We start from the raw sequence: 23,297 nt of genomic DNA, 5'->3' as shown, positions 1-23,297 counted from the left end.
CCTCTCTCTCTCTGCCTCTCCTCTCTCTGTGTAACTCTTACTTTCCAATAAATAAATAAATAAAAATTGTTAAAAAATAAAGGTCACAATGGGATGGATGTACCAGCTCCAGGAGAAACGTGCTATGGACAGTTGTCCGTTGCTCTAAACCTAGGCTGTGTAAGTAACCTGTCTTCTATTAGTTTGACTTTTTTTGACCCAAAAGACAGAATTCAAGCAGGCCAATTCAGTCTGCATTCAATCTGCAGAATGCCTGCTGGGAAGTTAGCAGGAAAGCAACCTAGAAGTGGCCAGCATGCTCACATCCAACCCTTCTGTGGGAGCCACTGGCTCATGTCTTGATCCCGAGTCTAATCAACTGCGGCTAGGTGATTTCACCAGAACGTGGTACACAAATCATAGCGACTTATGAATCAAAGGACTGGTTTATTCTGCCTAGGTGGGGGTGGCAGTACTAGCCACATAGAAGGGAAGTAGCTTTTTCTATTGACAACCCAGTTCAATATCATCACAAACTAGGACACTTGGTGACATTAGACCTCCGGCCTAACATGAGTGTGGGACTCCTCATAATCACTAGGGCAGCTTGAACAGAGAAGAATGTGTCACAGGGAGGTTGAATTATAGATTTTTAAGGCTAGCTATGTCAGCCGAAAGAAACATGATGTGTATTGATCCTTTTTACAAAGGGGCATTAAATATCGTGTCATTATGAAATATCCTCCTAGGATAAGGATTCTGCTAGTTCACTTGATATGTATCTCACTTTGTATCTGAAACGTCCTTGACATGGAACTATCCAGAAAAACACAGAAATGTATATCTCAATCTAATGGCACAAATGTATCCATTTGCCAACACAAGTCATTGTTCTTGGAGTAAGCTTCATGTTCGAAGCCATCATCACATTTAGTCCCCCCTTCCTCCCTCTTGTCCCTCTCTTTGATCTGTGACTTCTCCTACCCCTGTTACCTGAAGATCTTGAGCATTTCTTGGGGACACATGCTGTGAATTTCAACTCCCTGGTGTAAGATATACAATATGTAAATTCACTTGTACACTATCAAATGAAGTACAGTTTTTAAAAATGCTTGTTTATATATCTACTTGAAAGGCAGAGAAAAAGGGGCAGGGGTCGGGGAGATTGACCTTCCATGTGTTGGTTCACTCCCCAAATGCCCATAACAGCCAGGGCTGGGCCAGGCTGAAGCTGGGAGCCTGGAACGCAAACCTGTTCTCCCACGTAAGTGGCAGGGACCCAATTATCTGAGCTATTATCCACTTCCTCCCAGGATTTGTTAGTAGGATGCTGGATCAAAAGTGGAATACTGGGGACTTTATCCCAGACACTTACACTGATGTCCCAAGCAGGAACTTAACCCACGGAGCCATTGTACCCACTACAGAATACTTGTATGAAAGGTATTGATTTGTGGAGTTTTGATTTGTTCCTTGCTATTTGAAGAGAAAAGATTTGCAATATTAACACCTTGTTTAGCCCAGAAAAAAGGCTGAAGAATCATTCCCAAGTCCACGTCACTAGCATTTTTCACTATGAAGAGAATTTGTCACATTCATTCCCCTCTGCATTAAATGAGGTCCATTAATTTCTCTTCCACAATTTTCATCACGAAAACCAGAGCTCTCTGCCTTCTTTTGTCCTTTCTTCCCTTCCTCTTTCTTCTTCCCTTTCTTTCTTCCTTATTTTCTTAACTTTTTTCTGACAGCATTTTCAATGAGAGAGGCTAGAAAATAGGACAGATCGTGCCCAGATTTTACAGCTTACATATGGTCTCATGTTGTTTCTCCAGAACTCTGTAGGGGTCCAAGATGACCATGGATTGCCTCCAATGAGTTCATGTCACACAGGGATGAGGTCAGAGGCTACAAGGGGGTGCAGATGTTAGAAAGAAGGAATAAGGGGATGGCCACTCAAGGGCTGAGCAAAGTAGAATGTGTAAGGCCATCAGCAAGTGTCTTTTCCAAAAGAGGGTCTGTCTTTGGTTTAACTTCCTGCTCGTGGACATTTTGCTGATTCCCAACATTGTGAAAGGATTCTGAATTCAACCTCAAGGATTCCTTTTGAGAACAATGCTTACCATCAGCCCAATTGCCTCGCTTGGACAAAGCCCAGCAGACATCACTGGTCTTTCTACAGTGAGAAATGTTTCACCTCACACCAGGTACTGTTTGCTGAGTGTCTAGCATTCTAGGTAGCGCAGTTCATAGAGAACTTAGACTTCTTGCCAGACTGAAGACATAGGGTAAACATTCAAAACTATGTGTTGGGGGCAGGTACTGCGGTGCAGTGTCTACATGTGGTTGTATTCCTTAGCCTTTTCTGAGCTAGAGAATGGGATGTGAGTGCGAGCGTGGAAGGCAGTCGTGTCCCCGTTGGCGGTCTGGTCTGAAATTCCAGACGGAGCCGTTCCCTTCACACCAAATTGCTCGGCTTACTGAAATACATCATATCGGGGGGTGGGATTCTGAGCCCCACTACTAGGGAGGGAGGGTCAAACCTGAAAGGTGGCTTTTGCCCTGGTGTTCAGGGGTGCGGGTGTTTAGCCAAGCGTCCGGGCAGTAATTGTAAGTGAGAGAGGAGGACGTTGGCTGAGAGAGGACCTACTGTGCGCGAGAGCCCGTGTTGGCAAGTGAGGGTGCAGTGCCACCTCGAGTGGGTACCGACGGGCCAGGAAACAGGACTCGTAAATGCAAGCAGCCGTTCTAAGGGAACCGCCCCACGGCAGTGCGCATGCTTACAGCTCTGCTTGCAGTTTTCCGGAGTTCGAGCATTCTCGGAGACTCATTCGCGGTCCATGAGTCCCTAGCCGGGGGTGATCGCTGCTCGCCCACATTGCATAGCAGGCAACCCAGAGGGAGGCTCGCAGAGAAACAGAAAGGTTGGCAGATGACCTGAGCTTAAGGACCTTGCTCTGTCACCTGGCAGGAGGGGACAACCCTCTGGCTGCCAGCTCTGGCTTCCAGCAGCCCAAGGGAGGGGAAAGCGGGATGAACCACAGAGTGGTGCCTCGTGTGAAGGCAGCCAGAGGCGACGTTTCCTCTTCCTCCCAGGCGGGGACGGTGATAGGATCACACCCACGTCCTGCCGTGGAGCAGCAAGGACTCGGCTCGGAGCGCCCAGGCGCCCGGGAGCAGTGCTTGGCTTTCTGTTTCTTGTTTCGCAGCCGCGACAGGTTCTATTTTGGATCAGAGCTTAGTCTGGAGAGAGAGCGAGCGGTTGAAGCCTTGGGTGCTTGAAATAAAAATGAGGCCTTAATCTTTAGAGGGGAGGAAGAAGGCATTCCTCTTAGTTGGAGGTTTTATTAACTGGAATGACAGCCGTGCCATTTTCCGTATCTACTATCGTGCATTTTAGGCTTAATGGAGGTTCTTAAGCTTTCGGGGGTCAGAAGCCCCTTTGAGAAGCAGATGAAAGCTCTGACTTCTTACTCAGAAAAAAATGCACTTGTGCACATCACACCGAATTGCATCTTCCTAAAACCTGTCTGCAGACCCCAGATTAAGAACCCTGGGTTCAGTGAGCCTTGGCCAGATAACTCTGAGGTTCCAGGGATGCAAAGATGAAAAAGACAGAGCCCCTGGGCTCCAGAGGCGCACAGTCTGATGCGAGCTGGGAGATGGGTAGAAACTGGAGGGGAAGGGCGGGTAGGCCACCAGCCGGTCAGCTGCCTGTCCGAGGCCTTGGCAGTCATAGGCTCGACCGTGCCATAGGAACAGTGAGTCTGTCACTTGTCCGCTGGCCAGCAATATCCCAGGTGCCGAAATCAAGATTCGGAATAACGTGTGAAGGCTAATTGAGAAAGGGCGGTCATTTTTAAGGAACATCAGACGCCTTGTTCATGGATTTTTTTTCTTTTCATTTGAGATGCAGAGACACCTGCAGGGAGTGAGTCCCCATCCACTGGGTCACTCCCCAGAGGCCTGTAGGGGATGGCTGAGAACTCAGCCCAGGTCTCCCCAAGGGAGTGGCAGGGACCTGGTTATTTGAGTCATCAGTGCTGTCTCCCTGCGTCTGCATTAGCGGGAAGCTGGAGGCAGGAACCAGAGCCCTCTGATGCGGGACACATGCATCATAACTACCAGGCCAAATGCCTGCCCTCAAGCTTTCTCTTTTATTTATTTTAGATTTTATTGTTTGAGAGAGAGAGTTACAGACAGAGAGAGGGAGAGACAGAGAGAGAGAAAGGTCTTCCATCCACTGGTTCATTCTCCAAATGGCCACAACGGTCAGAGCTGGGCTGATCCAAAGCCAGGAGCCAGGAGCTTCTTCTGGGTCTCCCACGTGGGTGCAGGGGCCCAAGGACTTGGGCTGTCTTCTACTGCTTTCCCAGGCCATAGCAGGGAGCTGGATCAGAAGAGGAGCCTTTGGGATACAAAACTGGTGCCCATATGGGATGCAGGCACCGCAGGCGGAAACTTAACCCACTATGCTGCCCCCCCCCATGTGTTCTTAAAAATAAAGGATTTTTGGACTTATCATGTATATGAGATATTGCCTTCACCCCAAGTTCATGACTGGTTGTATCTCATTGCAAGGTTAAGAAACACCAAGGCTGGAGGTGGCATTGAGGCACAGCAGGTTTGTCTTTTGCTTGAGACACCAGCATCCCACAAGGGCGCTGATTTGAGTCCTGGCTGCTCCACTTCTGATCCAACTCCCTGTAATGTACCTAGGAAAGCAGCAGAAGAGATGACCCAAGTGCTTGGAGCTCAGGCACTCACCTGGAAGACCCAGATGGAATGAGCCTAGCTCAGCATCAGCTGTTGGCACCCATTTGGGGTGCAAAGCAGCAGATGGAAGCTCCAGTGGATGGAGGATCTTTCTTCCTATCCTGTCCATCCGTGTGTTTGTCTGTCTCTCTAACTCTGCCATTCAAATAAATAAATAAATCTTTTTTTTTAAAAAAGGCCTAAATTAATCTGCAAAACACCCTTTAAAAATACTAAAAAAAGAAATGCCAAGGGTAATGTAAGACAGAGGAAAGAAACTGTTAATGGTCAAGAGATGCCAAATAAAGAAATTGATAGTTTGGTTTAGACAGTTGTAGGTGAGAAGAAATGGCTTCTTCACTACCCAGAATTGCCTACCTCTTGGCACTTGCACAACTGGGACTACGTCCTGCAGTCTGTTTATTTCGTTCATGTGAGTTGAAGATTTTTTTTTTTCCAGGAGCTGACAAATTTACAGGCAGTAATACAGCAGGTAGCCCTAAGGATTTCCACATTTCCTGTCTCGGCTTATAAACATGTGAAATCGCCCTCCTGAGAAAAAAGAATGCTTCCCCTCACCTGTGTTTTCCTGTCTGACTCCCACTCTGCCTTCCTTCCTTTTTAACCACATCTTCTTTATTTCTCTTTTTCTTCTTCTTTTTTTTTTTTTTTAACCATTTTACTTGAAAGGCAGAAAGATAGAGAAAGAGATCCTCCATCCAACTAGTTCATTCCCCAAATGTCCACAACAGCAGTGGCTGGGACAGGCCCACGTCAGGAGGCAGAAACTCCATCCATGTTTCCCATGGGAGGGACTTAACTACTGAGCCATCGTCGGCTGCCTCCCAGGGTGTGCATTGGCAGGAACCTGGATTGGAAGCAGAGGAGCCAGGACTCTACCAGGCACGCAGGGTTATAACCACTGCCCCACATGCAGTGTTTACTTGAAGGCCCCAGCAAAGGACAGCAGGGATCTCTTGGTTCCCAAATCTAAAGCCCTCTTTTAGGTCCCCATCTACACATGTCCTGCTCGGAGTCTATGATTGAAGCGTTCCTGTGTCCCTCCCTTTCACTAAAAATCTGCAGTAGCTCCTGATGCAACCTGTTGGCCTGGTGTATAGGAATAGGCTCCTGCTTCCTTTTTTTTTTTCTCATTTTAAAGTTATTTTCTGTTTTTCAAAATATTTTTAGTTGATACATAATAATTGTACCTACTGAAGGGGTGACATTTCAGTGCATGCATACACACGTAGTAATCAGATCTGGCTAAGTGGCACATGCATTCCTTCAGACATCTATTTTTTGTGTGTTGGGAACATTCACTTTTCTACTAGCTATTTTGAATGTGCAATTATGGTTGCGTTGCCCTCTTTTCTCCCACAATGCTTTATTCATACCTTTTTTGAGGAGACGTGCTTTTCAGAGTGGTGTTCATCAGAAAATTTGGCTAATGATGGTTTCAACAAATAGAGACATAGCTTTCTCACAGACCAGAGGCGGTCACTGCTGGGAGTGTTTCAGCAACCAAGTGATGTCAGAGCCGGGGGCTCCAGGACGTTTCTTGGCCTTTTCCTCATGGTAGCAAAATGGCTGCCTGGCTTCACCCATTGTGTTTATAATCAAAGCTGGGAAAAGGAGGAAAGCAACACTTCCTCAGAAGTCTCCCTTCCATGCTGAAAACCTGCCCTTATGTTAGGGAGGGCACTTGTGGGTCACATCTCCCCTTCTCCTAGCTACAAGGGAGGATGGGAGAGCAGCAACAGCACTATCACAACCCACTTACCTGGCCTACCCAGAACAAAATGACAGTTCTCCGTGCGTGGAAGCTGGGGGCATGACATTGGGTAGTCTCTTGTACATGCCATGCAGTAGTCTGATTTACCAGAGTATATGTCTCTCGCATTGGGACTGTCAAGTAGTTGGCATCACACACGGTCTCACTTAGCTTTATACCTCCACTTCCTAACACAGCTTAATGGCACTTACTGTGCTAAACAAGTTCATGAGTAAGTGAATGTCAGTTTGCTTATAATACCTCTCACGGCTAAATTACTTCTTTTAAAACACAATCCAGTTTTCTTTTTACATCATTTTTAGGATATGAAAGTCAATTCTTCATTAGTTTTCCATTAAATTTGGGAGAGAGGGATAAAATTTGAAGTGCTAGAGTCATAATACTGACAAGATACACAATAAAGATAAGCTCTAAAATTGGACAATAATGGAACCGTGTATAAGTTTGTTATCCCTAAGATCATTCTAAGATTCTAAAAGGAAATAAACTGTGTACTAAAAGTGACTTTCTTCTAATTTTTATTAAACTTGCAGCCAGGGCTTTGTCAATACAACTTTTTTTTAAGTGTAAGTTGAGAGCTGCAGATGTGTAATGACTGTACAAGGTTGGTGATGGGTTGTAATCTTGGTAAGAACATAGCTGACCTTTTAGGTAAATGCTAGTAATAACCTCAATTGCATGTGTGTGTGCAACACTGTGTGGAATTGATGCTTGTGGTTCAGGGTGAGGTGCGTGCTCAGAAAAAAATGGCGTTGCTTCCAAGACACAGGTAAAGTGGGCCTGCCAAGGGTCTCTGTGACATGCAGCTCTAACTGACACAAAGTTCCTGCCTGGTTACAGAACTCTGGGATTGACACAAAGTTCCTGGTCCTGGTTACAGAACTCTGGGACTCCAAGTCCATTACTAGCGCCATTGTTTTCAAGAGGTTTTTACTGATCAACTGTTTTCCTACCAAGAGTTCCCCCAACTCCACTTGTACCTCTGCCCCATCTTGGGCAGAACTGGCCTTCTTGCCTCTGTGTCTCACATCACCTCTTGATGGTTCTCTGATCGGGGTGCTGATAGACTGTGTTCTCAGAGTGCTGATAGACTGTGTTTTCAGAGTCGTTTGGGTATGTCCTGTCATAGGGAGTGGCAGATTGTCAGAGGCACAGGTTCTGTAGAATGGCACCATCTGGCTCTCATCTAACCCCACTGTACCATTTTCTCACCAGACTGAAACCCAGGGGATTCTCTTGATGTCAAGAGAATCCACTCTTGTACTTAAATTTTGCAAAATGTTACCATGGGGGAAACTGGACAGACAGTACAATCTCTCTGTATAACCTCTTACCACTCTATGCAAATCTATTATCTCAATAAAACTTTCAAAAAATAGTCCTCCCTGTCCCCCTCTGTCTTTTGTTTCAGTCACTGGCACTGCTGGGTCTCCCTCTACCTGCTGGCATTTGTATGTGGGGAGTCAGTCATTTTATGGCTCTCAGCTTTTTGGTACTTTAATAAATACCTGGGAGGGGCTTTTTCAGAAAGGTTTGTCTCAGCTCACAGACTGGAGGTCCACAGTGTAACACGGGGCAGCCCTGTTGTTGAGGCATCTGGTGAGGCAGGCAGACGACAGAGGGATGGTCACGTGGGGACAGAGAGACTCAGGCATCTCTCGCCTCTACCTTCTCTCTGGTTTCTCCTTCCAATGCTGTCCTGACTCCATCATGGGGCTTCACCCCAACAGCCTAATCCAATCCCATCACATCCTAAAGGCCCCACTTTTTTTTTTTTAACTTTTGTTTAATGAATATAAATTTCGAAAATACAGCTTTTGGATTACAGTGGCTTTTCCCCCCTATAACTTCCCTGCCACCTGCAACCCTCCCATCTCCTGCTCCCTCTCTCATTCCATTCATATCAAGATTCATTTTCATTTCTCTTTATATACAGAAGATCAATTTAGTATATATTAAGTAAAGATTTCAACAGTTTGCACCCACACAGAAACACAAAGTGTAAAGTACTATTTGAGTACTAGTTATAGCATTAATTTACATTGTACAACACATTAAGGACAGAGATCCTACATGGGGAGTAAGTGCAGAGTTACTCCTGTTGTTGACTTAACATTTGACACTCTTGTTTATGGCGTCAGTAATCACCCTAGGCTCTGTTGAGTTGCCAAGGCTATGGAAGCCTTTTGAGTTTGCCAACTCCAATCTTAGTTAGACAAGGTCATAGTCAAAGTAGAAGTTCTCTCCTCCCTTAAGAGAAAGGTACCTCCTTCTTTGATGGCCCGTTCTTTCCACTGGGATCTCACTTGCAGAGATCTTTCATTTAGTTTTCTTTTTTTTTTTTTTTTTTTTTTTTTTTTTTTGCCAGAGTGTCTTGGCTTTCCATGCCTAAAATACTCTCATGAGTCCCCACTTTCAAATATCAATCAGATCAAGCCTAAACCCTTAACTCCACCCATAATTAATCCTTTGGGTGATGACGTAAGACTTTGGAGTTCAAACTTCTGCATGAGCTTGGGAAGCAAAATCCCATTCAAATAGTAACACTTTGTCTCAGTTTTCTCACCTGCAAAACGGGGATAATACCACCAACAGGAGCTACCGCTAGTAAATGAGTTCCTGTCTGTGAAGCACCTAGAAAAGTGCTTACTTGTTAAATAAAGAAAACTTAGCATCTTGTGCTCAGCCTTCTCTTTCTGCCACAGGTCCAATGTTACTAAGTGCCTGAAAAATCTTCCCCCAAGATATCGCGGAGTGTTGCCACAGCCCCGCTCCCAGTTCATACTTTTCATGCCGCTGTCATGTCTGCTTGAAGCCGTGCCGTCATGAAGTCGGTCCCTGCTCCTCTCCTTCCAGCGGCTCCTCCGTGTGCATGTTCATTATTGATCTCCAGTTTCCTTTTACTGTTTCTCTCTGTGCACCCACTAGAAAAGGAACGGCTTGCAGAAGCCACCATTTGTTATTCGTCTTCAGATTCTCAGTTCCTAAGCAAGTGCCCAGCACAAAAGAAGTGCTCAGTAAATATCTTGGGAATGGATGACAATTAGCTGGGAATAATCTCACGGCAAGCAGTAGACTGCTTCTCTGCAGCCATGGTTGATGACTGTTTCGCTGTCTGAATCTATAACGCTGTGAGAATGTGACCTCACCCCTGGGCAGTCATGGACTCTCATGTGTCTTGTAGATAGAGCTCTGCAGGCCAATTTTGACCTTTCTCCTCCCATGAGCACATTAGCACAGGCCCGCCGGACACCTGTTAGCTCCAGGACGTAGCTCCGTTCCCTGAGATCTGCATCGTGGCACACCCATGATCACCGATTACTGTGAGGCTGTAGTCAGGCTAGCACTTCACATGCCTGTGAAACAAGCTAATGCAGTTAGCCTCAGCACCTGAAGCTGTCGCCCTGCCCGTGATTTCGATCTTTTATTCTCTCATTTGTAGATGGCAAAAATGTTGCTGGTCTAAGCAGGGCCACCTCCATGAAAAAGATCCCTGAGAACATGGAGAAATTCTGTAAAAATTCCAAAAACTGTTTAGGAAGAGAGATTTTACTGGAATTGAGGAGGAGGTTGGCGGAATAGTGTGGTGAGCGCAAACCCAGGCTTCGCTTTGGCTGGTCTTTATGTCTGCCTGCAGCGGCTGACCAAGGTAGTGCCTGCGCCACTCCCTTCGCAAGCAAAGGGCACAGTCCTGACAGTGGTCATCGTAGTAGTTACTGTTTAGTAAGTACTCGTCACATGCCAGGCACCTTTATAAGGGGCAATGTTTTAACAGTGGCAGCGAATGGCCACTACACACCAACTACTGGCCACGTGCTATGCACCACAATGGGACCTTCCAAGTATTGTCTCTACTGGCAATGGCCTTGACCTTGACACTGAGCAGTGTCTCTATCTGCCAATGACACTTGACACTTATTTTTTAAGTCATTTCATGAGCTGATTCCTCCAAAGTACTTCAGTTTCCAAGATCTCCTCTCTGGGAGCTGGGATTCCAGTATTTTCCACCCTAGACCACAAACCCACAGCTTGGCAAACTCCAGCTTCACCTCAACAGGCTTATTCCCCAAGGAAAAAGAACATCAAATGAATAAATCCTTCAGGCAGAAAGGGTTGAGCCCTGCAGAGACTTGGGATGACATTTCTGGAAATGATCGCTTTAGGTTTAAAACAAAACTTTTGAAATGATTAGTGAATTATTTAGAGCCTCAATATTCCAAAGTTTGAAAAGCTAACATACTGAGAAATTTAATTTAGATTTCCTTTGCACACACTCTCATGATAAGAGAGCATTCAGTATATAAATGCTATGTAACAGGACTGCCAAATTGCACCACAGAATGGGAGAAATTTGTCATCTTGAAATGCTAAGGGGATTCTTACTAACAGCTTTCTCATCGTGTAAAGCTATTATTTTTCTGAACCATAATATGATTTATAAACCTCCACTGAGTTTCATACTTTTGATGGGAATAGACTCAAAGTAAAATGCATTTTCTCAGAATACAGAATTCTCTCAGGAGTTGACCAAATGAGGAATAAAAGGAAACATCTTCTGCAAGCAAGAGTGCGGTCTTGGTTGGCACCACGTGTCTGCACGTGAGCACTGGTCCTCGGAATTCTGGGCAGCGCTCGCTTCTCTTTCTCACTCTGCCCCTCGCTTCTGGGCAGCATCAACCACTTTAAGTGCTCGAGGCGTACGTAGGCCCAGTGTCCCTCACGTCCATAGACCCCATCCCGAGTTACATGGCCGATGTCTCACCACCCACTAAACTGGCTACTGCCACATTCATCTCAGTTCTCTTCTTTTCACACAAACTTATTCCCTCTCCTTGAATCTCACAATTGGATTAATACTAACACCTATAAAATAAGTAGGGTACGATTGCTGCTCTCAAGAACCTGATAGCACAGGTGACAGGAAAGCAAGAGGACATTTGCCAGCCAGGCTAACAGGTGCCATGCCAGAGCAGTCCACGGTCTCTGACTCTCATAGCAAGGACAGTCCATCAAGGAATCAGCCTGGAGGAAGAAACACCTACACTGGATGTGAGTTAGGTGGTAACTAAAGTGTGTGTGTGTGTGTGTGTGTGTGTGCACATGCGTGTGTACGTGTGCTGCAAGGAGGGTGGAAGGTGTCTGTGGATAGAGGCTGGGGCCTGAGAGCGTGACGGTGGTTAGACAGCATGGCCTGAGAGCTGGCTTAGAATGAGTGCTCTGTGAAACCAGATCACAGGAGCTACATGGGAACAAGACTTGTATCCCAGCACTGGATCCCCACAGGGCGTGGGGCAAAGGGCTTTGCATGGAACACTTCAGGAACTCGTGACCCAGCCCCCAGGGAACCTACCACGGTCTCAGCTTTCCATGTGCTCTGTGAGATGCTGCACTGGCCCATAGGGAACCCAATTTGGGGTTGCATTTTGTAATAATACTCACCTTGTAAAGCAATGGTACTTCATATGAGGGGTCTTCAAAAAGTTTATGAAAAATGTCTATTACATAAAAACTACATAGATTCAAAATTTTTTAGCCACAATAAGCTTATCTTTAAATTCCACTTCATGATTTTTAAAAAAAGATTTGTTTTATTTGAAAGGCAGAGTTAGAGAGATCATCCATCCACTGGTTCACTCCCCAAATGGCTGCAGCAGCCCGGGCTGGCCCAGGCTGAAGCCAGGAGCCAGGTGCTCAATTCGAGTCTCTCACATGGGTTCAAGGGCCCAGAGACTTGGGCCATTTCTCACTGTTTTCCCAGGCAAATTAGCAGGGAACTGGATCAGAAGTGGAGCAGCCAGGACTTGAACCAGTGCCAGTAAGGGCGGCCAGCATCACAGGTAGCAGCTTTACCCACGTGAAATGCCAGAGTTGCAGGCGGCAGCTTAACCCACTGTGCCACAATGGCAGCCCCAAATTTACATGAATTTGTAAAAAGATGTATTTGCTTGTTTGCTTGAAAGGACAGCAGAGAGAGGGAGGACCTCTCTGTATCTCTTCCCCTATCAGCTGCTTCATTCCCCACCGGGCTATAACAACCAGGGCTGGGCCACACTGAAGCCAGGAGCCAGGAACTCCATATCCTGTTTCCCAAATGAGCGGCAGGGGTCCAGTTATTAGGTATCTTTCTTTGCTTTCCTAGGTGCATTAGCAGAAAGACTGACCAGAAGCAGAATTGCTGGGACTCAAATCCATACTCTGATATGGGCTGCCAGAGTCGTAAGCAGTGGCTTAACCCACTGTGCCACAGTGCCAGCCTCCTTCCATGAACTTTTTGAAGTCCCCTTGTATGTGGATTCACTTTGAATCCTTCCAAGCATGCTGAGCATAAGAGAGACCATGAACTTTGGAGACAGGGTCAACTTCCAAACCTGGGCTCATTGTTGCCCCTCCCCGAGTCTCAGTCATCCTTACCTACAGATGAGTGTGACACAGCCCCACATCGTCATCCCACTCACTCTGAAAGCAAGAACATTTTGCTACCACACCTGACCTAAGCTGAGTCACATTGGTTTATGGTCTTTATTCACGCTCTTGGTGTCAACCATCTCACATTATGCTGCAGAATAGTGATGTGTTTGACTATGGGGATATATGTGCTATCTTAGCTTTCTAACATCTAAAAAAATCCTGAATTCAAAACGCATCCAACCCAAGGTTTCAGATGAGGGATTTGAGGACCTGCAATATACGCAAAGTATAAATTACATAAAATCTGGGTGTAAAGTATCTCCTTAGCACAGTGACCAGCAGATAGTAAAAGTGCAGACATGACAGTGGTCGTGAAAGAGGAAGTGGATTGGCTTTGAGTTTTTATAACATTGAGGGGTAAAGGAAGCTGAAACATCTTAGAGGAAATACATGTTTGCCATCCCTGGCCTCTCAAAATGTTCATAACTGTGTTTTTTCAATGAATCTGTCCCTTCCCACCTCAAGGAGTTTGTAAAGGTCCCCTTGGTTTCTTCACGGCCCCACTTGCTTAGTTAGCTCCTCTTCCCCCCTTGAATTGGCCACCCTTCCTGGGGAGGGTCCCCTGCCCCCCCATTGTGCTTTCCTACACTGTGGGCTCTCCTGTCATAGCCCTCAGCCATGGTTACCTTGAATGATTGGTTACCTGTGGGTTTGGTTGTTTGATGTGTTTCCCTACTGTGTTAGAAACTTTGAGAATGGGAAACAGGGTCCCATCTGTATTGGCCATGATGGTGTCCCAACATTTCCGCCAGTATCAGTACCTAAGTAGCCCCCAACAACTAGTTATGAAAAGCACAATGGGGGCCGGCGCCACGGCTCAATAGGCTAATCCTCCACCTAGCGGCGCCGGCACACCAGGTTCTAGTCCCGGTTGGGGCGCTGGATTCTTTCCCGGTTGCCCCTCTTCCAGGCCAGCTCTCTGCTGTGGCCTGGGAAGGCAGTGGAGGATGGCCCAAGTACTTGGGCCCTGCACCCCACGGGAGACCAGGAGAAGCACCTGGCTCCTGCCTTCGGATCAGCGCAGTGCGCCGGTCGCAGCGGCCATTGGAGGGTGAACCAACAGCAAAAGGAAGACCTTTCTCTCTGTCTCTCTCTCTCACTATCCACTCTGCCTGTCCAAAAAAAAAAAAAAAAAAAAAAAAAAAAAAAAAAAAGGCACAATGGGAAGACAAACTGGGAAGGAGACTGCTTTGCTTGAAATGGGGATGAAACCATTGGTTGAAGCAGGAGTGTGGGACCTGGGCTACATCTCACGAGGCTCAGCCCTTGCCCTCCCAGAGGAGCCCTGAAGGCCACTGCGGACACTGTGAAAGCATCGTGGTAAATGGTGGCACGCTCTGACGAACAAAAGGCTTTCATTTTTGGCCTTGGGACGGAGATGAGTGTTCCTCTCTTGGCCTCAGGAAACTGCCCTGCTTAATGATCAACAGAATGGATGCGTGATCAAAGTAGTTTTATATGGGCAGGAAGCATATTTCATTCCCTTATTTCAACATCTTGACTCTCTTGGGTGGGGAAAGACTGTAAAACACATCTGTGGGCTGGTCTGAGTTGTATTCTTTTGTGCAAGACTGGATGTGGAGTAGACATTTCTTTGGAAAGTCATCTTGGCCTAGGCCCAGACCATCAGGAAATTGCCTCTGTACTCTTTTGCAGATTCGTGTACACAGGGGCCCATTCCTGGCGGGGGATCACGGGACATGGGGCAGATTGGGTGACTCTGACACTTACTCTGTACTGGAGCAGAGGGGTCCCTTTATCTGTTAAACAGAGCAAATCGAAGTGAAAATTACCTTCTGATTGAGTAGCGTTGCTGAAGAAAATCAATAGAAACAGCCCGAGATCTATTGGCACCATCTCAACGTTAAGTGTTGTAGATTTTCAAATTACTGGAACATTGGTTTTCAGGATTTGACCTCTTCAAGGCCAGCTGAAAGCAAATAAACAACAGTGTGGGTTAGAGGAGAAGTAGCCTATCTGTGCAATCCCAGATTAAATAGAAAATATGTGCTGGCCAAAAGTCAGTCATTTTTTCGACCTCCAACTATTCCTCCCAAATTCTAAGATCCTGTGTTTGACATGTTGAAGAGAGAGAGCTAACAGCTGAAGTTGTCTTTGTTCAGAATGTAGGAGACAATTTTGTCTAGACTTTCAGGAAAGATATACAATGACATTTTCAGAACAAATCAAAACATATTTTTAAGTTCCTTTTTTCCTTTCAGGAAGAGGATTTGACATGCTTCTATGATTTGCATTTGGTTGATCTATAAATGGCCTCAATAGTTTAATAGGAAAGTGGAGTAAAATGAACCATTGAGAAAAGTTACTGAAAATGATGTTAGTTCACTTTCTTGCCTTAATATTACCACCAATAACAATTCAATAGTTAATCTTTTTTTAAAAAAAAAAAAAAAGATCTATCCTGTTTATTTGAAAGACAAAGTTACACAGAAGCGGCAGGGTGGGGGTGGGGGTGTCTTCCATCCGCTGATTCACTCCCCAGATGGCCACAGCGGCAGGAGCTGCACCGATCTGAAGCCAGGAGCTTCCTCTGGGTCTCCCAGGAGGGTGTAAGGCCCCAAGCACTTGGATTGTCTTCCACTGCTTTCCCAGGCCATAGCAGAGAGCTGGATTGGAAGTGGAGCAGCTGGGACTCGAACCGGGCCCATATGGGATGCCGGCACTGCAGGCGGTGGCTTTACCCGTTACGCCACAGCGCCAGCCCCTCAATAGTTAATCTTGAGTAGTATCCAAATATGGGCTAAGCTCTTGACATACATTTTCTTTCTTTTTTAAATTATTTTAAGATTTATTTTTTTTGAAAGAGTTACAGAGAGGTCAAAATGCAGAGAGAGAGAAGTCTTTCATCTGCTGGTTCACTTCCCAGATGGCCACAAGGGTCAGAGCTGAGCTGATCCGAAGACAGGAGCCAGGGCCTCCATTCAGGTCTCCCACAAGGGCACAGGGGCCCAGTCACCTGGGCCATCTTTGACTGCTTTCCATGGTGCATTAGCAGGGAGCTGGATCAGAAGTGGAACAGCCAGGACTCGAACCAGTGCCTAAATGGAATGCCGGCACTGCAGACTGGGGCTTTGACCTGCTGCACCACAGAGCCTGCCCCATGCATTTTCTGACCTAGTTCTCACAATGACCCTCTAGGGCTGGGAGTATTATTATGCCAACTTTCCAATGAAGAAACGGAGGCACAGAGGATTGGTAGGATGCATCCAAAGCTCCACAGCCGTTGGGGGCTGACTGATCCCCCTAAACCCGCCCTCCTCACCGCCATGCTGTGTCTTCTGTCTCCACAGGGCCAGCATCGTTCAGAAGCGCATTATTTATTTTCAAGATGAGGGCTCTCTGACCAAGAAACTCTGTGAACAAGGTAAGACGGAGTGTGTGGAGGGGGTCAGGTAGACGAAGGCGGCCTGTGCAGGGCAAGCAGCCTGCCACAGGAATTAAGATGTTTGGGCTTTCTGAGTTCCTCTGGGCTCTGCTTCCTCACGCAGCTCCGACTTTTAATCTGGCTGTGCTCTGTGGATAATTGGATCCGCCTTAAGCTCTAATTACTCAGTTTGATTCCCTGGGTAGGAGATAATGTACCTTATATTGGTGTCGTCGTCTTATTTTTGTGAAACAGTGATTATTCTGAAGAGGTTCCTTGGAATAATTCACAGGACTTAATTAAAGAATGCACAATTGTGTACCTTAAAAAGTCTATAGTGGTTCCCTGGAAAAATCACCAGGAGGAACTTGTGCGGAATTTGAACAGCATGGGGCGATTTTCTCCAGGGAAGACCGGCAGGAGACAGGGTGACAAGGGGGCAATGACCGTGTGATCTCACCACACTCGAGGCTCCGATCTGTAGGTTTGCAAGCTCATCAACCCGCCCGTCCTCGGGTTGAAGGCCTTCTGACAAAGCGCATAGAGACCAAGTGGATGGGAGAGATTAGAGCAGAAGCCTACGATGAGATCAGGCCCAGGTTTGACTCTTCCTCTGCGCTTTTTACCCACACGTCTTCATATCTACAGAGCAGTGTGATGCCTTTGGCACATTGAAATTGCTATCTATATAAGTGTTAGCTATTGTGATCTATATCCAAAAGCTTGTTCATTAATCCACTGTAAGAAAAAAAAAAAGACCTTAAACATCTGAATATGTTTAGAAGTCATTAGATAACTAAATAAAAATAGAAAATGCTCTATAATCATCCAGCTTAACTGCCTCATTTCTATGCATTTTCACAGAATTTTTATTTTCCTTCAGAACAATTAATCTTCTGAAAAGAAATAATCCTCCCCAACTTTAACGAATCATAGGCTGCGAAGAAAAAGTCGGGTTGATAAAGGTCGTCTGGAAAGATAATAATAGTAGCTAATATTTTTTGAGTGCTTGCTGCCTGCCAGGCTCTAGGCACTTGCCGCGCATGTGAGCTGCACAGCAGCTCTATATGAGAAAGATGTTATGTAACCCCCACTTTATAGGTAAGGATCCTGAGACACAAACAGCCCGAATAATCCTCCCGGAATCATCCAGTGAGTAGCAGAGGGCACAGTGACGCTAGGAGCCGGGGTGCCCAACGACTGTCTCTCCTTCAAATCAGCTACCCCCCAACTCTCATAGATCCCGTGGCACGTGCATTGTCTCCCTATCAATGAGCTAACACACAGACTGAGTCCCTCATGGAGGATTGTGCCGGGAGCATGAAAAAACAGCAAAGGAGATGGAGTTGGGTCTGTCTCCAGCCCTGCATTGGGGTCATCTGTGCCATGGGTGGGCGGAGAGCGTGCAGAAGCCCTGCCTCCTCGGTGAGCACCACCTCCTTCCCTCTGGGGGCTTTCCTTTCCTGTGTTCACTTGCCCAAGTTCATTCAGCCTTTCTTTAAACAGGGAGCATCTCACCCCAGATGAGTGTCTGGGTTCCTAAATGACACTGCCATTCCCGTCCCCCTTCCATGGGTGAGAGACCTGCGGATGCTCTCAACACACATACACAGGTCACCTCATGGCCTGCCAATCACAGGCACTGTGCTGTGGTTTCTGTCAGTTAGAAGACAGCCTTATTTCCAGGATTTGAGGGTTCTTAGGAGACATTTCACTGACACCCCCATGTACTGGCAGCCATCATTGAATAAAGTGTACTTTCCAGACCCTCAATAATGATGATGTGTGAAGCCTTGTCTAAGCTATGAATATGCTAAAAATCTATAGCTACAGCGTCAATAAAATGGCACGTCATGAGGCAGAGCTCCTGTCAAAATGACTAATCGGTACACAAAGACCACTTGCCAATGGCAACTTGGCATTGCAGGCCCGGCAGGACCTGCACTGTAGATCGTTAGGTGGAGTTGTACTTGATCCCTGGAGATAGCAGACACATGAGGAAATCTGTCAGTTGGCAAAGTGGATCACATTAAGAATGTCTTAAAATGTAAGCGTAGAGCAAAGGGATTTTTTTTAAATGTGTATGCTCACTTCATTATCTTTAGTGCTTTCATTAAAGTCTCTGCACACTTTGCCTCCTTGTTGAATCAAATCAAATCCATCAAGGAAGAGGAGAAACTTGTGTCGTTATTTTTTTCCCAATGGAAGCCATTAATCTGTAGGGGAAGAATTAAGAGCTGCACAGATTAAAAAGCAATGGCAATCATTATTTTTAAAAAGCAACACAAGAATTAAGTGACTTACAGTTAACAACAGAGAACCATAAAATATTCGAAAAGGTAACCTGTCATCAATGTGTCTGCACACACTTTAGTACCACATCACAATCAACCGAAGGAGGGAGAGAGAAGGGAAACTGCAGGGAAAGGCAGAGAGGGGAGAAAGGCACAAGCAAGGATGGGGAAGAGTACAAGGAAGCCCAGGGGTTAAGAGGAGAAATGGGGAGAGAGGACAGCTCAGAGGATGCCCCGTGGCCTGCGGCTTGCTTACCCACAGGTACACAGGCCTTGCTGTGGTAAGAGTGTGGTGAGGTCACATTTCTTAGCAACTTGTTGTCACTGCCCTTTGCAAATCTGATTCATATTTCAGTAGGAAATAGTAATCTGTTTTTAATAAATAGAAGCTTATTTTCCTTTGGAATTCCCAAGGTTTTTTTTTTTTTAATAAGTGTATACCTTTGAATCCTTGGAAATATCTTTCAGTTTAGCACCTCTGTCTGAAAGCCCTGTGATAATTATGGTAAGGCTAGCAATTAGCCTGATGTTGGTTCTTCCAGAGAGGATTATTGCCTCATTTCCCAGAGCCTGGTTACTCCAACTGCAAACCCCAGCACGTAGCTCTTCGTTCTGAATCTCTTTTCAAAACTGATTTGGGGTTTTTACATTATAGTTGATCGTCATGGGAATGGAGAAAGACAAAATCTTCAGGAGTTTCTGATTTATGCTGCCTGTCCTGATATGTATTCTGAGGAGCAGAGTGGCTCACACAGGAATCAGCTCTGGGCCTCCTGCACATAAGGCAGTGGGTGCAGATCATTCTCAGGCCTCTCCCAAGTGTACAAAAAGTAGCCAAAAAATGATGTTAACTTTGAGTGTCTGCATTCCTCTTCCTTGGGACTGTCTAGAAATCCTGGTGCTATGCGGGAAGGTAATTTTTGAACTGCACCATTCTTCATTTGAAAAAAGCAAAGCAGAAACAGACAAAAAGTTTTCTCTCACTGGTGCTTATGCAGACCAATCCAGAGAAGGTCCTCCTTGGAATGACAAAAGTAGAGACTAAGAGCTATGTACCCAAAAAGATCCGAGCTCCAGTTCTGCTTGGACTTCTCACTAACCCTCTGACCTTGAGCCAGTTGCCTATTCTGCCTCAACTTGTCGATCTGTAAAATGAGAATAACCGAAGCATTTATCTGCTAGGATTATTCAGACTAGATGAGACAATATATGGACAGAAAGACGTTAGCACATACAAGGACCTGATATGCTGTAGTTATTGTCAAAATACCCATCCTTGTCTCTATCCTAAAACCCAGGATTCGTTACTTCTACCAATCACTCATTTTGCATTTTCAACTCAAATGAACCCACTGAATTCAAAAAGGAAGACTTGTAAAATTCTCTTCCTGACACTCAAAATGATTTTTATATTCTTTGTTGCTGCTCTTTTACAGTATTTAAGAATAAAAGTCCAACTTGCAAAACGCATTTATGTTCATACGTCTAGGGGAACTGAAGAGAAAGCAATTGAAACAAGTTGTACTTGTAGCCATTGTTTTCCTAGTGCAGGAAGCAGAACAGACTAAAAGCAACAAGGCACAGTTAGGGATGTGGGTTTGACAATCAGAAATACTGAATTTATTCATGTAATCTCTCTTTCCCCACTTATCAACTATTCACAGCTAAAAATGGGGGCAGAAAGGGAATCTTGTTAAGTTTTTCCTGGCTGCTTCTATACCCAGACTTGAACCTGAACTTCTGAACAAATTTCCCATCCCCTACCCCTCCCAGTAAAGACTCCGAAAGCATGATTAAAAGACATGTGACTGTTTGCATCTTTTTCCCCTCGGTGGATCCTTAGGTCTCTCTGCTTGTCCTCAGAATTCTTCTTCAAAGTCGCTGCTCCTTCTGGTCCTGGTACTTTGGCCCTAGAGAATATTTCCTAGAGAAACATTTAATATTTTTGTTATATTGTGGTATAGAAACTGTTGTGGAAGGGATAAGACAGGAGGCAAGGACCCAGAAATGATAACTGGATGCATTTTACCCCTGCTTTCCCAAGATGGCCTCATCCATCTCAAATATTCTGCCCTACACATCCCAGAGATCTCAGAGCAAAGTTCTAAATTCTGTTTTTGTTTTGTTTTGTTTTGTTTTGTTTTGTTTTGTTTTGTTTTGCGAAGTGCAGCTATCGTACTTAGAGGCATTCAAAATCGTGATAGTCCACATGCGGACCTGGTTCTGAGTCTGATTAGTCAATAAAAGCTCTACTGCATCACTGCTTTTTCCAGGGATTCAGATTAGGATGAGAGCAGTAGGGTGCTGCCTCACACACCGCTCAAACTTGTTTCCTAACTGGCTGACATCATGTTTCAGATTCCACTTTTGACGGGGTGACTGATAAACCCATCTTAGACTGCTGCGCCTGCGGAACTGCCAAGTACAGACTCACGTTTTATGGGAACTGGTCTGAGAAGACACACCCAAAGGATTACCCTCGTGAGTAGAATCAGTGGCTACTTTATGGGTTGAGGAAAAGCAAGCACATTGTTGAATTTGTGTCTGGTTGTGAGATAGACTAGCTGATGTATGCATGCCTCTCATTATTTTCAACTGACTGATGAAACACACATTCCAAGTAAACATTCATCAAGAGAGACAGGAATAATAATTGCATACTTTTGACTTTGCCTAGTTTTTGTTCTCAGTTTTTCTTATTTATGATTTAAAAAAAAAAGTCTTGAGTTGAACATTTGGCCTGGTGGTTAAGACTCCAGTTGGGACGTCTACATCCTGTATGGAGTAACTGGGTTGAATCCCAGCTCTGCTTCTGACTCCAGCTTCCTGCCAAAATGCATCGGGGGAGGCATCAGTGATGGCTGGGTCCCTACCACTCATGTGAGATCTGGGTTGAATTTCTGGCTCCTGGCTTTGGCCCCCACCATTATTGTAGGCATTTGAAGGAATGAACCAGCAGATGGGAGCCTTTTCTCTCTCCCTCTGTTTCTCTCTGTCTCCCTCTCCTTCTCTTTCCCCTACTTCTCTATCCCTCTCCACTTTTCCCTGTATAAGTAAGTAATGAAATAAATAAATAAACGGCACCCTTGATGTCATGCTACTTATCTTTAGGCGGGTGTTTGGTAACCTCAGCCCTCCTGAAACAACTCTTATCATTGAGTTACGCAACAGGCCTATTTGTGCTGGAAATCTCTGGCAAAGGAACCTGCAGTAGACTTCACAGGCCAAGGTCAACAAATAGTCAACATATTCAGCCACAGCAGGCACTGATAATCAGCCCATACGCCCTTTCCTTACCAATGCCAGAGGCCACCTTGAATCCCTTCATGATGGCCAATACCAGTCCATGAGAGCTGTCAAGGGGTCCCAAGCTTTGCTATTTGGGGTTCCTTAATCAGGACCCGATCAACTCCATTTCATCACAGAGTTGTTTCAATAAATCCCTAATGTGTGCCAGGCATGGTGCCAAGCTCTAGAGATAATAGTGAACACAAATAGATGCAGTTCGTGTTCTCATATATTCAGTTTAATGGGAACACAGACAGTAATCAAATAATCACACAGAAAGATGTGAAAGTTGTAACTATGAATGGTGGATTTAACATGTACTAAGCGTTTTTACAAATGCTATGTCACTTAATCTTCAAAAATGCCCTGTGTTTGAGCTGCTAGGATTGCCCACAATCAAATGCAAGTAGTAAAACTAAGATTTGAAAGGGGCTTGTCAGGCTCCTTATCATACCTTTCATTTGGGTTGCCTTTCAGACCCAGTGTTGCCCATTCTCTCTAGATGTGGGTGGCAGGATGTCTGTGTATGGTTCTGAGCATGTTTTTTCTGTTCATTGTTTGATTCTTGTGCATTTTGCTTTGGGTTTACCGCAGCTGGGAATGAACTGTAGGAAGGGGATAAAGAGATTAAAAAGAGGGATTTGGGTCAGGCCTCAAAGCAGACAAGGGCACATGGTTAGAACTTAAGAAGACCCAAACCAGACCAGAACCTCCCTGGTCCCCAGACAGCCCACCCAGAGGGGAGTCTGACACCTTTTGGCAGATCCAGAGCCCTGTTGTTTAATTCGACCCACATGCAGTGAAGGCTTGGGATCTTCCTCGTTCCCTCTTCTAACTCTGGGATGCAGCCTGATCTGCCTCAGCTGGTGTGGGAGGCCTGCAGGAACAAACTTGCACTCTGCCTGGAAGAAACACTGCTTGGAACAAGCAAGATGGAAAAAAATCTCCAGAGCTCCCATCCACTAACTCAGAGGAAATAAATGTTAGGGGCCCATTACTCATCGTTCATGATTCTAAGGACTTTCTATTTTGCCACTGTCACTTCCCAGAATTTAGAGGGTGAGGGTGGAGGGAGTACAAAACCATTGTTTCTGGGTTTGGGGGCCAAATCAAGTCTGAATCCAAACAGGATTTCTGTGGCACTGTGAGGCATTTAAAAAGCATAGCAGACATGTGTGTTCCCTTCCCCCAGGGTGGTTGCATTGTCAGATATTATGTTACACTGTAAGGTTGTATCCTAATTTTTGGTTGGAAAAAAAATTTGGTGACTATGTACAGGACAGCATTCATCACATCATACTGCAATGATTTCTCCAGGAGTCCTTCTTCACCACAC

General features: G+C 45.5%; 1 protein-coding gene across 3 annotated transcripts in view; it reads left to right on the top strand.

Moving 5' to 3' along the window:
- The window catches only part of SPON1 (spondin 1), a 316,174-nt gene that overhangs the window by 120,495 nt on the left and 172,382 nt on the right, over window positions 1-23,297 (top strand). For all 3 annotated transcript variants that reach the window (XM_089311030.1, XM_002708823.6, XM_089311033.1), the window contains 2 exons: window positions 16,306-16,379; window positions 21,032-21,154. In XM_089311030.1, coding sequence (XP_089167156.1) covers window positions 16,306-16,379; window positions 21,032-21,154 — 197 coding nt within the window. The remainder of the gene's footprint in view (window positions 1-16,305; window positions 16,380-21,031; window positions 21,155-23,297) is intronic.

The sequence above is a fragment of the Oryctolagus cuniculus genome, chromosome 1, assembly GCF_051225735.1.
Source record: "Oryctolagus cuniculus isolate XC-2025 breed Fujian yellow rabbit chromosome 1, ASM5122573v1, whole genome shotgun sequence".
NCBI lineage: Eukaryota > Metazoa > Chordata > Mammalia > Lagomorpha > Leporidae > Oryctolagus > Oryctolagus cuniculus.
The sequence above is the reverse complement of the archived record's forward strand: the minus strand, read 5'-3'. Positions and strand labels throughout refer to the sequence as shown.